At 33.0% G+C, this 16,153-nt stretch overlaps 1 protein-coding gene across 2 annotated transcripts; it reads left to right on the forward strand.

Moving 5' to 3' along the window:
- The first annotated feature begins 13,598 nt into the window (after positions 1–13,598).
- Positions 13,599–15,254, forward strand: LOC105763540 (RING-H2 finger protein ATL54). Of its 2 annotated transcripts, XM_052624650.1 has the most exons (2): positions 13,599–13,759; positions 13,868–15,254. In XM_052624650.1, exon 2 carries the CDS (start codon positions 14,044–14,046, stop codon positions 14,977–14,979), a length of 936 nt encoding a protein of 311 aa, XP_052480610.1. In that variant the 5' UTR covers positions 13,599–13,759; positions 13,868–14,043; the 3' UTR covers positions 14,980–15,254. The 2 variants fall into 2 exon arrangements, with proteins under 2 accessions (XP_052480610.1, XP_012437231.1); XM_012581777.2 differs by having other exon boundaries at positions 13,629–15,254.
- The last annotated feature ends 899 nt before the right edge of the window (positions 15,255–16,153 follow it).

Here is a 16,153-nt window from a genome sequence, read left to right on the forward strand (position 1 = left end):
AAGCATTGATTTTGATCGAAAAGGATAACAAGGACTTGTTTAATCCTATGAGTTCAGATCCAATCAAAAAATATTTCAAAAAAAATTAGAAAATATTTCAAAAAAATGAAAATGAAAATGATGAAAAAAGAAAAGAGAAAGACAAAGAAAGGAGAGGCCAAAGCGAAAACCCACAAAGGGCGCTTTCAGACCAAAGGGGATTTGAGTTGAAAACCCGAAAAGGGCAGCTCAAATTTTGAGCAAAGTGGGGCATGGATGTCACTGGGCCAATATCACCGAAGGCTTCTAATGGGCATTGCTTCGTTTTTGATGTCATTAATTACTTCACCAAACGGGTGGAGGCTGCTTCATACGCCAATGTCATCATATACTAATATAGAATACCAGAGAGGATTATATCGGACAACGCGTTGAACCTGAAAAACAGTGTGATAGCTGAGGTCTGTAATCAATTCAAAATCAGACACTACAACTTGTCACTGTATTGCCTAGAAATGAATGGTGCGTTGGAGGTGGCCAACAAAAATATTAAGAAAATTGCGGGAAAAATGACTGAAACTTACAAAGACTAGCAGGAGAAATTACCATTTGCTCTCCTTGCTTATCGAACATCTATTAGGACTTCTACTGTGGCAATGTATTTTTCTCTAGTTTACGGGATGGAGGCAGTTTTACCCATTAAAGTTGAAATCCCTTCTCTCTAGGTATTAGCTTAATTAAAGTTGGATGAGGCCGAATGAATCCAATCTCGATATGATCAGTTGAACCTGATAGAAGGAAAAAGGCTAAAAGCTATTCATCACGATTAGATGTACCAGAAACAAATGATGCGAGCCTATAACAAAAAGATTCATCCTAGAGAATTCCATGAGGGGGACCTGGTGTTGAAAAAGATCCTTCCTCTACGAATAGATTTTAGAGGGAAGTAGATGCCAAATTAGGAAGGACCTTATGTTGTAAAAAAGGCATTTTCTAGAAGAGCTTTGATTTTGAGTGAGATGGATGGTAAAAACCTGCCTAATCCTCTAAACTCAGACTCAATCAAGAAATACTTTGCATAAAAAAAGACTAAGGTGAAAACCTGCAAAGGGCACCTTGAGTCCAAAAAAAACCAAGGTAAAAACCCGCAAAGGGTACTTTGAGTTTAAAAAAAAAGGTAAAAAATGGAGAGGCCAAGGTGAAAACCCGCAAAGGGCGCCTTGAGACCAAAGGGGATTTGAGTTGAAAACCCGAAAAGGCAGCTCAAATGTTGATCAGAATGGGGCATGCGGTGATCTTGCTATACTTGAATTAACAAGAAAGGGTAGGCGACATCTTGGGGCATTGACAGAGTACTGTAGATCTCCTAAACACATGTCAAACTCAGAATGGTCTTCAAAAAGTTTGTACAGAGAAGTTCAAGCTGCGATATCTGGGGCACCTAGTCTTCATACTATTTATATTGAATTCGCTGTTCTTGGAATACTTCATTCTTTTTCAAGATGTGTGTTCCCAATTAATTCCTCTTTTATTTTTACTATCCTTAATAATTTATTCCTTTCGAGCCTGCTCCCAAATCAACCCTATTTTTATCCATTGTTATGATCTTTTGCGAGCATGTTGCATTGGAATAATGACTAATGGACTAATAATACTTTCACAAAAGAAGTTTTGCATATTACTATAGAAGTTTTTAAATAATACAGGAACCTGAAACAGGACTATTGTTTAGAATTCACCAAGTTTAAAGGTTGAAATATTTAAGAAGGAAAAGTCGAAATTAAGACTATCCATTCGGATTTTATTGTCAAAACATTGATTGAATAAAATGACAAGATGTCGTGTTGGTGACAAAGCTTCAATGAGCAAACAAGCAATGATCATCGAGTGATAAGAAGAGGTCTTCTTGGAAAAAGACAGTTCTATAATTGTGCATAAACATTTGGTACGATACCTTAGGAACAGTGTACGACCAAAGAGATTCATATCCTGTATCCTTGAATTGCAGTAGGAGAGGATTGAGAAAGAGCCAGACCTTATAACCCTGGGTTACAGTGGGAAGAAGATGGTACAAATCTTATGTCCCAGAAGTACGGTGGAGTAAACCTTGAAGTTACAATGGGGGCAATCTGATTAAATGAGTGTTTTTCTTTTGGAGATACCAGCTGAACAAGATGGTGTTATAACGTGTCGGTGATAAAGCCTTAATGAACAATGAGCAATAATAACTCAAACATTAAGGGATAAGTTTCATGACATTTTGCATTCATGCATACACATCTAGTTAGGAGATCACTAGGCATAAATAGGCCCATGAAATGGATTCTACAGGTCATGCTCCCCAAAGAACAGATTGGTGAAACCACAAATCTTATACCACTGAAGTTGCAGTGGAATAGACTGAAGAGAATGTCGAATCTTATCTCCCTGAAGTTACAGTGGAGCAAACTGAAGAAAAGCAAGTCTTATCCCCCTGAAGTTACAGTGGAGCAGATTAAAGCCAATAATCCTATCTCCCTGAAGTTGTAGTGGAGCGGATTAAAGTGACAAGTCTTATCTCCCTGAAGTTGCAGTGGAATAGACTTAAGATAGCGAATCTTATTTCCCTGAAGTTGTAGTGGAACAGATTAAAGCTATAAATCACAGATCTTATCTCTTTGAAGTTGCAGTAGAGTAGATCATGGCAAATCTTATCTCCTTGAAGTTGTAGTGTAGATTAAAGTCAATAATCCTATCTCCTTGAAGTTGTAGTGGAATGGATTAAAGTTACAAGTCTTATCTCCTAGAAGTTGCAATGGAGCAGATTGAAGAAACCAATCCTATCTCCCTGAAGTTGCAGTGGAGCAGACTGAAAAAAGCAAGTCTTATCCTCCTGAAGTTGCAGCAGAGCAAACTAAAGATAGTGAATCTTATTTCCCTGGCATTGCAGTGGAACAGATTAAAGCTATAAATTATGGCAGATCTTATCTTCCTGAAGTTACAGTGGAGCAGATTGAAGCCACCAGCCTTATCTCCCTGAAGTTGCAGTGGAGCAGACTGAAGACAGCGAATCTTATTTCCCTGGCGTTATAGTAGAACAAATTAAAGCTACAAATTATGGTGGATCTTATCTTTCTAAAGTTGCAGTGAGCAGATTGAAGCCACCAGCCTTATCTCCCTGAAGTTGCAGCGAAGCAGACTGAAGACAGCGAATCTTATTTCCCTGGCGTTGCAGTGAAACAGATTAAAGCTACAAATTATGGCAGATCTTATCTTCCTACAGTTGCAGTGGAGTAGATTAAAGCCATCAGCCTTATCTCCCTAAAGTTGCAGCGGAGCAGACTGAAGATAGCGAATCTTATTTCCCTGGCGTTGCAGTGAAACAAATTAAATCTACGAGTTATGGCGAATCTTATCTTCCTGAAGTTGTAGTGAAACAGATTGAAGCCATTAGCTTTATCTCCCTGAAGTTGCAGTGGAACAGACTGAAGACAGCGAATCTTATTTCCCCGGTGTTGCAGTGGAACAAATTAAAGCTGAAGGCAGTGAATTTTATTTCTCTAGCATTGCAGTGAAATAGATTAAAGTTACAAATTACGACGGATCTTATCTTCCTAAAGTTGTAGATTAAAGCTAAAAAAGAAAAAGAAATAGTTAAGGGAAAAAGGATCTTACCTTGGTGTTGGTGCCGTTGAAGTTCGCGTCCTCCTCTGGTATAATCGGAGTCGGGGTAGAGGGCGGCAGATTGGAAAAGGACCAAACCCTTAGGGTTTTTCTAGGTTTTTTATTCCCTTTTCTTTTTTGAAGTAGCAAATAGGTGTTTGCAGGTTTTTTTTTGAGTTTATAACGTCTATAAAACGATGTTGTCTGTGGCCTGCTTCAGTGGCCTCAAAACGACGTCATAGGGCTCTGTGACCCGCGTGTTGACCCGACCCGGAGAGAGGGTCTGCGCGTTTTGCAGCCATTGGGCAATTTGCGCATTTGATCCCCCTCTTTTGTGGCGTGTTCAAATCAGTTTTTTTTTAAATTTTGCCCTGCATTTTGTTTTTGTTTCATTTCGATCCATAATGGAACGCAGCGTTTTGGAGGGTAGGGATTAATTTCCCTTTTGGCCCTTCCCCGTTATTCGCGCGTTCAATGTGGTTCATATCTTTTTATTTATTTTGAATTTGCCCCTAAATTTCTATTTTAATTTCAAATTAGTCATTCTGTTATTTTTGCTATTAAATTAATTAGTTTAACACTCTTGTTATTATTTTATTTTATTATGTAATATTATTTTAAGTTTTCCATATATTATTATTTAATTTCATAATCTATTATTTTACATATATTTTTATGTTAATCTAGTATAATTTGTATACATTTTATGATTTTATCTTATAATATATTCTTAAAATCTATTTTTATATATTTCTAACTTCAAAGATTTATACAATAATATTTTCATAATTCTATTTCATATATGTATATACAATTTGTATTGAATTATTTCTATTATCCATATGTATATATGTAATATACTATTGATTTCCAATTATATATTTTTACCTATTTTCTATATATATATATTCTTTAAATTCTCTATTTTATTTTACTTGTTTCAACTTTTACATATATGTTATTATATATTATTATTTGTATTGAGTGTTCAATTTCATATGTATTACCTATTTAGATTAATATATGTGTATTATTTTGAGTTTTACTTATTTTGATTTTGTTCGATGATACTTACTTTAAAATTCATTTAGATGTTATTATTTCATATAGTATTCATTTGTAATTCAATTTTTAAATTACTTCAAGTTTTCACATTAATTACTTCTTTTTAATTTTTTTATTTTTTATATATGATATTTATTTTTTAATTTTCTTTTCTCTCATGCTACTTTTTAGCTATTTAAAATTAGTTACATTTTATTTGTGATAGGCTTTTAGGTCATTAGCTTTTAAATGTGAGTATTAATATTTACATGTGATGTAAGATTATTGTTATTATGTACACTATATTGCTTGTTTGTATGTAACATCCGTTACCCAAGATCGTTGTTGGAATCGAGCACGAGGCGTTACCTAACTTAACTTACTAATTCGAAGCATAAAAATTTCACCTTTAAAATTAATTCTCTCACGTTCATTCAATATGTCCCTAAAAAGGATCCTCGATACCCTAAAACATGCAATAGAAACCGTTTGGGTCCAAACCGGGAACATTAAAATTTTTTCGATTACTTAAACAAATCAAAATAATTTATTTCACTATTCACAATAAAATTGTCCACCTACACAGCAGTCACTAAATTAATTATAACTTGAGTTAAAAAACTCAAAATTTAGATCCGTAAATTTTCCCCAAAAGTAGACTCATATATATTCTTACCATTAATATTTCAGAATTTTTGGATTGATCAATTAGTACAGTTTATTAGTTAAAATATCTCCTGTTTCATTGTTCGACTATCCTGACCTCTTGTCACTAAAAATGAAATATCTCATTATACAGACTTCATATGGTACTTTTGCTTGTTTTTACTGAAAGCAGACTCACTAAGAAATTAAGAAATATAAATTATAACTCCTAATTCTTTCTGTAAAATTTTTAATGATTTTCTAAATTTAGAATAGGGGACTTCAGAAACTATTCTGACCCTGTCTCACTAAAATACAAATATCTCATAATATAAAACTCCTTTGCATGCACTGTTTCTTTCATATGAAAATAGACTCAATAAGGTTCAATTATATATCTCATTAACTCTCTAATTCCTCTCCTACTAATTTTGGTAATTTTTCAAAATCAGGTCACTGATGTTATCCAAAAACTGTATCATTGCAAATTTTTTCCCTTTTATAATTTCTTGGTATTAACCAACATTTAAAAATCCCTAATTCCAAACTTGTTTTTAATTAGCCATTTCAATAGAAACTCATTAGCCATATCATATGAACACACTCAAAATGACTAAGTCCCTATACATGCCATAACTTTACAGGTTTCAAAATCACATAATACCGAGATATCTGTAGATAGTATGAGACGAACTCTAACGTCCTTGTGATCCCCGAACTGACTTGGCGATACTATAAGAGAAAGAAGGAAAATAAAGGAAGTAAGCACAAAGCTTAGTAAGTTTACAAGTAAATAAATAACAAAATTTATCACAAATAATTGTATTCATAAATTATCATCAAGTCTCATGATCTTTACTTTCTTCTTTACTTACTCCCTTACTTGCTTACTTGCTTGCTTAAACAACTCATGATTATAACTTACTTCTTCCTCGCTGAAATTTCTTTTTTCAACTGATAACTGAGATACTCTTAATCTTTATAACTCACCTTAACTTGTCTATTATGCTTTTACCTAAACTTTCATGTAACATAGTCTATTTACTAGCCCGTTGAACCACTTGGAATACTAAGGATACTCGGGTCTCTTGTCTGATAATAACATGCCAAAGCTATGTCCCAGACATAGTCTTACATGGGATGTTTCCTTTACTACCAATTCCATATCCCAAATATGGTCTTACATGGGAGTTCTCATATCAGTGCCTATGCCATGTCCCAGACCTAGTCTTACGGGGCACCTCTCATCTCGGTGCCAACGCCATGTCCCAGACATGGTCTTACACGGGACCTCTCATCTTGGTGCCAACGCCATGTCCCAGACATGGTCTTATATGGGACCTCTCATAATGTCAATGATGCCAATGCCATGTCCCAGACATGGTCTTACATCGGATCTCATTCCCCAAATGTCATGACTTTTGTATCCAATACATTCCCAATGTTTCAACGGAACTTTTTAACACTGATTCTCTGTCTTCTCATACTTGAGTCAATATTAAATAAATTCATTAAATAAATATATAATTTCTAGAAAATTACAACATTAATAATAATTATTAAAATATTACATTTATTTACCGTAAACTTACCTCAGTACAGAATATTGCCAAATCTATCAACTTAGTCTTCAACCTTTTTCTTTCCTCGGTCTAACCCAGATTTCGTTCTTCTTGATCTATAATAGAAAATTTAGTTTATTTAATACTCACATTTATCAAAACAGCCCTCGACTCTAACAATAGCAAAATTACAATTTTGCCCCTACACTTTTACATATTTACACTTTTACCCCAAGCTCGAAAATTAAATTTCATCCCATATTATTATGTTTTATAACATGCTGAACATTTTTCCCTTCTATGGTAATATCAGATTCCCACTCTAACACTTATGAACATTAGGTATTTTTACCGATTATGTTGTTTTACTCGTTTTCACTTAAAATCGCTAGCAAAACTTGTTTAACATAATTCCAAGCTTCATATTCTACCATAAAACATCAAAATACACACATTTCACCTATGGGGATTTTTCCAAATATGAACCCTACGTTAAATTATTGCTAGAATAAGCTAAATCAAGTTACTGGGGTTTTAAAAACGTAAAGAACATTAAAAACGGGGCTTGGGATCACTTACTATGGAGCTTGGAAGCTTGAAAACCCTAACTATGGCTCCCCCCCTTGCTAATTTCATCCAAATGAAGAAGATGAGCACAATTTGACATCTTTTTCCCTTTTAATTCATTTTAATTACCAAATTACCAAAATGCCCCTAACTTAAAAATTTCCTATTTCACTTATCTCATGTCCATTTTTGTCCATAACTTAACCAATGGTCTAATTACCATATAAATACCTCCAATTTAAAATTTCATAACAATTGGACACCTCTAACATGTAGAACTCAACTTTTCTCTTTTTATAATTTAGTCCTTTTGACTAAATTGAGTGCCCAAACGTCGAAATTTTTGAACTAAATTTTCATGAAATCATTCCGTGAAATTGTAGGCCATAAAAATATAATAAAAATAAATTTTATCACGTCGAATTTGTGGTCCCAAAACCACTGTTTCGACTAGGCCCAAAATTGGGATGTTACATGTATTGATTGATTATTTGTGTTCATTAGTGTAGATTTTGGCTTACGAATTATCATTTCTCGATACATTATCATTCCACCATTTTAAAAAAAAAGGGATTACGTTTAATTTAAGCATTAAAATCGTTTTATCCATAAGATAACGCAATACTCGGTATTTGGGATCTTCGAGAGGATTGATCCCTAACGTATTGGGTTTCAATTTTCCTCATTGAATCTAAATAATCGAGAATATTCTTAATCAAAACACATAAATAAAAATCTCATTCTCGGGAATTCGATACGTTGTGTCCTAACGCATTGGATATGACATGTTGTTTTCTCGAGATGAGGATTTTTCTAAAAAATAATAAAAGCAATATTCAATGTTTGGATTTTTGAGAAATTGTGCCCTAACGTATTGGGCTTCGATTTCTTCATCTGACTTAAACAATTGAATATTCATTGCATGAGTTTTTTAAAGGACAAACTCATTTTTGAGGATATGAAATATCATGCCCTAACCCATTGGGTGTGACATTTTCTCTCTCCGAAATGAGAGGGTCTTAACATGTAATTTGATTTATGCAAGTGTTTTTTTAAATGAAATGATCGTATTTTAAAATCTTTGCAAACTTTCGACATTAAGTAATCAACTAGGTACCAATTTTGGGCGTATTGAGGGTGCTAATCCTTCCTCGTGCGTAACCGACTCCCGAACCCGTTTTCTGGATTTTGTAGACCAAAAATTATCATTTTAGTAAATCTAATTTTTTATTAAAATGATTAAATTATGAGGTGATCCAATCACACCTAAATAAAAAAGATTGGTGGCGACTCCCGTTTCTTTCATTTTCAAAATCAAAGTCGACCCCACTTCTATCAAAAAAAATGGTTTCGACAATAGGTGTATTAAATTTTGGTTCTGAAATTTTAACGTTTAGATAATTAATTAAGGAAAATGACTAAATCGTAAAAGACGTAAAATTTAGTTACTATTGAATTGTAATGATTAAATGACTTAATTAATGTAAGTGGAAGGACTTATAAGTAGATAATACCATTATGTGCATATAGTGGATGGCTAGTGATGGGTTTTCATTAATTTTACATGTTAATTATATGTTAATAATATCTATAATAATATAAAAGTAAAAAAGAAAGAAAGAAAGAAAGAAAGAAAATGATAACAAAACATTGTTTTCATCTTTCATCTTCAATTTTAGAAACTGAAACACCATGGATGAAAAATAAAAAGCTTCGGTCATCTTTTTTTTACTTTGCATAGTAAGTCATTTCTCACCTGTTTCTCATAATTTTTATGTTTTTGAAATCGTTACAACTAAGTCCAATTAACTCGTATCTCTGTTTTCAAAACTGTTAAAGTTTATTAAAATTGCCATTGATGGTTTTTTGATGTTCTTGATATTAAATGGAAGATTTTGAAGCTTGATTATGGATTTGAACTAAATTGTAAAGTAATTTTGGTTAGTTTTGAGCTGAAAATTGTTAAATTTGGCATGATTTTCTTGTTAAATTTTGGAATTAGAAGGCTATTTTGGAATGTAATGAATTTGTTTCAATGGGTACAAGGATTAATTGTGAAAATAAGGTTGTTTCGATTTTAAGGACTAAATTGAGCAACTGTAAAATTCTAGGAAAATTATGAAAATATCAATAAAGAAGTCATATGCATTAAATTGCATTTTATAATGTATTTGGGATTGATAATTGAAATAAATATTATTGTATAGATCAAGAACCGATAGATAATTGAGGAAAGAGAAAATTATTGATTAATCCTTGATATTGTCATATTTGCAATTCATCCCTGGTATGTTCATATGGTTTAATTAGGTATAATTTGTAATATTATATTGATATTTAAGTTTTGGTATGTTAATAAATATAGATATATATGATTTGAATTATTATAAATTGGTACAAGGTGAGAAAATGAATTAAATTGTAAAATGTTATATAATTATTTGTATCGAACTCGGATGAGCATAGGATAGTATACAATTGGCATGTCAATAGGTTATATTGTCCGCGGTATAGGGTTGGCTTGCAGTGAGATGATGACTTTTGATTTATTACTTTCCACTAAATATACCAGTGTCCAGCATTTGTTACAGACTATCGTGCTATAGTTTCAATGATTCTGGTGTGTTACTGGGGGTGGATGTTAGCCTACAGGCTTGGCACTTGGTGCCTAGGTGTGTTTTTGGAGGGATGTTACCTTACGGGCAAGGCACTTGGTGCCCATGTGTGTTCTCAGTTGGTCTAGCTCATTTGGCATTCTGGCGTGTTTTGGATGGTGAACCGCGTATTCGTATCTATTTATATCATTCATCAGATTGAAAATTTTATGGTTAAATGCCATGATATTGATATGTTTTTGAATTTTAGTTATGATGCTTCAATGGTGAATTGTATAAGTGTTCATGGTTTCTGATAATATATTGTTACTTGATAATGGTTGAAATTGTATAAATGTGATGATTGTATGACTCATATTTACGAAACTCACCTGTTGAATTATTGTGGTTAACAGGGTTAAAGTTAATATTAACTAGTGATTTTGTTAATTACTAAAATGTGATAACGCGGTAAGTTATAATTTTTCAACCTGTGAAGTTAATAAGCTCGTAAAAGCTTACTCAATTCATTTTCTTGTAGATGTCATTTTGTGGAACCGGGTGATGGGATCAACTTGAAGCTCATTCTATCTAGCTTTCTTTCGGTAGATCTTGATATGTTTACTTTTGGGATATGTGGCATGTAATAGGTGTGTCTTGTATAAGTTTTTGAATACTTTCTGCAAGTGGTACATCATATACTTGTGTGATGTTGTTTAAGCTTGGTTTTAGCTTACTTGTATATATGTCTTTGGTTTTGGCTTGGAAAAGTCCATATATATGTTTTGGTTATTTTGTTTATGCTTCTTGAGAGTGAATAGGTTATGGTAGATTTGTATGTTAATGGTATGGATGAATTGGTAAGTTTGGTATGTATTTAAGGTAAGGACTTGTGATCTATGATATGAACAAGCTTGGTATATGAATTGTGGTGCCAATGAGGGCATATTGGTTAGGAACTTAAGTTGAATGGTTTGGTATGTTTTAAGTTTGTTTGAATATGTTTTGAAGGCATGTGAATGATTGACTTTGGTTTGGCTTGGAACCTAAGAAATAGGAAATGTTTTGGCTTGTTTTAGAAGTCATTTCAGGTACACACGGGCTTGTCATACGGCTGTGTGCCTTATTGATTTTAAGTGAAGGTTTTTTTTCCACATGGCCTAGAGACATGGTCATGTGACCCTATTTTTGAACTGTACATGGTTTGGCCACACGACCATGTTCTTGAGCCATATGGTCTGGGCTTTGTCGCACAACCATGTGACCCATGTTTTCAAATTTTCTCATGTTTTTTTATTTTGCTTCAAATTAATCCCTGAATGTTTTCTAATTATTTTAAGCTTTTGTAAGAAGGATTTAAAGCCCGTTATCTTAGATATGCTATTATTAATGGTTTGTTATGAATTTTTTATAATTAAATTATTTTGTGAACTGTTATAAAGATGATTTTGGACTTGTTAACTGTCGTAATATCACATAACTCAACTCTGGCTACGAAGATCGGTTAGGGGTGTTACATATGTTCATGTGAAAACCACGTGAGGAAAATAGACAAAGGTTATTAATGTAATTCATGAATAATTTTATTAACCAATTTGTTTGTAAAAATTACAAGTGTATAAACAAATATACTACACTTAGGACACGAGATCCAACAGTATGACGGGTGTGGAGATTTGTAGAATCACCTAGCATATTACACAAACCACATGAGCATTTTGGATACTTTAAATGATAATAATTGTAGAGCATTTTCTATGACCCTTAAAAACTCAACATAGGTTTGGTGTTCGGCACTCCCACAACACTCTTCCTCAAATTTTAAGCAATCGCTAGACTTGTTCATAAGCAGGTTTTGAGCCAATAAGAGCGTTCAATAGCCTTGAACATATTTAATGTTGATTAAACAACAAAAAGATGAATCCTTAAGAGATTTTTTCAAGAGATTTAATGTTACAACGATGATCACGAAAGATGTATCAGATGATTTTGCAAGTTAAGTCTTCATATTAGGAACTAATCATCAGTTTTTGAAATACAATTTGGTCAGCAAGCCACCTTCAAAGCTATCCTCTCTTTTAGAGACCTGTTCATGGGTCTGGCCACTCGGCCTGTCCTGAAGGCCCGCTCGAAATGTGGGAGAGTTTGGACAAAAATATAGGCCCAAAAAAGGGCTTGGGCAAAAAAATAAGGCCCGTTTAAAAAACGAGCTGAGCCTTACATAAGGCATTTTTGGCCCGGGCCCGGCCTAGCCTGGCCCGATTTCACTAAAGGACAAAAAAAATTATTTCTTAAAATTATTTTCTTATTGTTTTCTCTTAATTTTTCTACAATTTTACTATTATGTTGCTACTATTTTGTTGTTATTGTTTGGATATTGTATAAAACTTATTTTATTGTTAATTTTGTTATTATTTTAGAGGCATTTGCTTGTTAAGTTGCATCTATCTTAGTGTTTTTTAAGTATATATAATTTTTAAAATTTATTTTCAATTTGTTGGGAAATATTTATTTTGATGTTTTTAGTATTTTTGATGTATTATATATATTTTAAATTATATAAAAATTATATAAAAATTAATATTGGTGAGCCAAGTCGGGCTCGGTTTTAACATTTTTATCTGGGTCGGGCTTGGGTAAAATTTTAGGCCCATTTTTTGGGCCGGGCAGGGGTTGGAACTAACAAACGGGCCTAAATATTTAGTTGAGCTCGACCCGAACCCGGCCCGGTCCAGCCCATGCCACCTCTACTCTCTTTTAAGAATTAACAAACTAATTTAAACCATTTTAAACAAATTTTTTAACTTTGACCTTTCCAAAATTTGATAATAATAAATCTATCCTCCAAGATAAAATTCTTAACTTCACCTGAATATATGAATCTAAATAAAATAATAGTCAAAATTTTAAAGATAGATTTCTAATTTGGGGATGTATTTTGACAAAGATAGAGTAATTAGACGAAAGTGTAATTATTAAGGTAGAATTACATCCATTTAGAATTAGAAGAAATTTTAATTCCTATATATGTTTTGTTTTACAAAATGTAATCACTTGTAATTTTCTATATCATATTCGGTAATATAAATTGGGATAAAATACGCTTCAATCCTTATACTGTTGTACATTTGGAATTTAGTTCCTATACTTTTATTTCAAGGAATTTAGTGTTTATATTTAAAAATTCAAATCCAGTTGTTTACATTGTTAAAACTCTTCTCTTAAATTTAGGTTTATTGCAATGCTACTTTTTTATTACATGACAATCAAGTGAATAAATTTTTTTATTTCAAAATGTCACACTATTAAATTTAATAGAAGAATTTAACAAATTTAATAATTGGACCTGAATTTTGGAAACTAAATAGTATAGGGACTAAATTTCTAAAAATAAAAATAAAGAGACTAATTTAAAATGTATAAAAAGTAAAGGGAGTTGGAGCATATTTTAAGCACAAATAATTTCCCATGAACCCTACACTACGTTAATGAACGTTTACGCGTGGTTGACTGCTAAGAGTCGTCTGACCAAAACAAAAAGCCGAAGAAAAGCGAAGCTACCGAGTAAATGCAAATGCAAAATGTAGCCTTTCATGGAAAACGAAATGTCTCAAATCTCACGACTTCACATGAAAATTGTGGAAAAAATAACAAGAATTTAAAAAAACGCAAAGCCAAACTTCAGACTCACACCATAAGTGGAGAAGGATAGATAGACGACAAAAAGTAAGTGTTAAAGCTTATCTCATAATCTCAAATGGGCATCAATCTTTCGTCCCTCGCTTGATTTTCCTCTGTTTTCCACAATGCCTGATTTAGATCTAACTCCACCAGGATCAGCATGTAAGTTTCAGGGAAGAGAAAACAAATCCGGCCCCTGTAATCAACCCTGTGGAAACAACCATAAGCCGCTGCCAAGGCCTACGCCACAAGCGCTACCACCAGGAACTCCGGTACTAGAGCATGATGAGCAAAGCTTGTTGGTTACTGGCTTCACAGTAGTGGCAAGCATGCTAAGTTCCGCTCTTCTTCTATGTATTTTCTTTGCACTTGTTAGATTGTATTTTAACAAGAGGACCAATCATTCAAGGAGAAGAAGTTTGCCCGTTGTTTTTTTCGGTACTCAAGATGATTTTTTCCTTGATGAAGATCAAATACCACAAGTAGATAACCCCATATGGTACATCAATACTGTTGGTCTCCAACAATCGGTCATTGATTCCATCACAGTTTTCAAGTATAAAAAACATGATGGGTTGATTGAAGGGACCGAGTGTTCTGTTTGCTTGAACGAGTTCCAAGAAAATGAAAGCCTCAGGCTTTTGCATAAGTGCAGCCATGGTTTTCACCTTCCTTGTATCGACACTTGGTTACGGTCACATCAAAACTGCCCATTGTGTCGCGCCCCTGTTGTTTCCGAAACCATGATTGCTCAAACCAGTGAACCGTGGCCTAATTCCATTGATTCAGGTTCGAGCAATGAAACCCTGGTAGAAAACGATGTCGGTGAAGGTGGAACCAGTGAAGAAATGAGAACCTGTCGGATTGAAGATGAAGATAATTGGGAAAATTCTAGGAAAATTTTGGGTCATTCTGATTCAAATATCTTAACCGATATAGACGGGATTCAAGAAGAGATTCAAGCAACGAGGAGGTCAGTTTCATTGGATTTATCTTCTGCCATGGAAATAGCTGGTGAAGCAACTGCGAAGCATAAACATCGTGGAAGTTTAGACACTGAATTACAACAGTTAAAGTGTTCAACGGGAAAGATTGCTGTGAAGCGAAGCAGAGGAGGTTCAAGCATATGCAAGCTGATGAAAAGCTCTTCAATAGGGAGATCTTTAACCAAGGGGCCAGTTTCCATGAAAAGATCTTTCTCATCTGGTGGAATATTCTTATTATCCAAAAGAACTAAAGGCCAAAGTTCGATCCTTCCCTTGTGAATTCAAGCTCAGATAACAGCGGATTATAGAAGTAAATGGATAATCGAAGTTTACTTGCGGTATGGTGCTTCGCTATAATCATGGTAGTGAAATATGCTGCTATTAATTTTGAGTTATATATAACATATAATTTCGTTAGATATTTCTTTTTCTACTTTTCTTGTATTGAATAAATAAATTTTCCCGTCGTAGACTATATACTACCAAATTAATATAGAAAAGGTGAATGTATTTGCGTTATACGTGTATGGTACTCAGATATGTTTACAAGCTTCCATAGAGTCGGACTCGGACCTAAATGACAAATAAGTTTACTTGCCTAGGCTTAACCGGTTCGGTTTATAAGCTTGTTTTATCTTTTTTTTTGAGTTAATTGCACCATAAGTCCCTAAAGTTTGGCCTAAATTTTAAATTGATTTGTAAACTTCAATATGAGTTTTAAATATGCTCAACATAATATTTAACACCTAAACTAAAGGCTAGGCTAGCAAAAAAAGTTCTTAATTGATATGGTTTTGATAATTTAAGGATTCAATTATAATATTTTAAAATTTAAAATTAATTTAAAACTTGACGTTCGGTATAATTAACTTTATTTCACCTTACAAAATTTGGGAAGAGGATGAGTTACATACTATGACTGTTGATAGTTATTTACTTTTTGGTATATATTAAAATATCAAAAGAAATGGGTAAACTATACAAATAGTCATCCAACTATTAAAAGTTTCATTTTAAGCACTCAAAATAAAAACTTTGCAATTTAAGCACTCATATTACATAGTTCGGTCATTTTGGTCACTCATATTACAATCGGCATAATAACAAATTTAGTCCTTAACTTTTACATATTATGTCAATTTAGTCATAATTTTAAAAATTAACCTCAAAGTTTACAAATGATCTCAATTTGATCCTAATTCTAAAAATTCAAATACATATATAAAAATACATAAATATTTTTAAATATATAATAAATTTAAATTTTATAATTATATTCATATTAATATTAAATAAATATAATTTTGTGTTGAAACGATTAATGACATAGCGGATGAGGTGATGAGGATGACTGGGATTTGATGTTATCGTAGTTAAGCGGGTTTCTATTAATACGACGGTGACAAGCTTTGAGAACAATGAAAACGTTGAAGATGTTATAAAAGAAGGATGA

This window comes from Gossypium raimondii, chromosome 12, assembly GCF_025698545.1.
Source record: "Gossypium raimondii isolate GPD5lz chromosome 12, ASM2569854v1, whole genome shotgun sequence".
NCBI lineage: Eukaryota > Viridiplantae > Streptophyta > Magnoliopsida > Malvales > Malvaceae > Gossypium > Gossypium raimondii.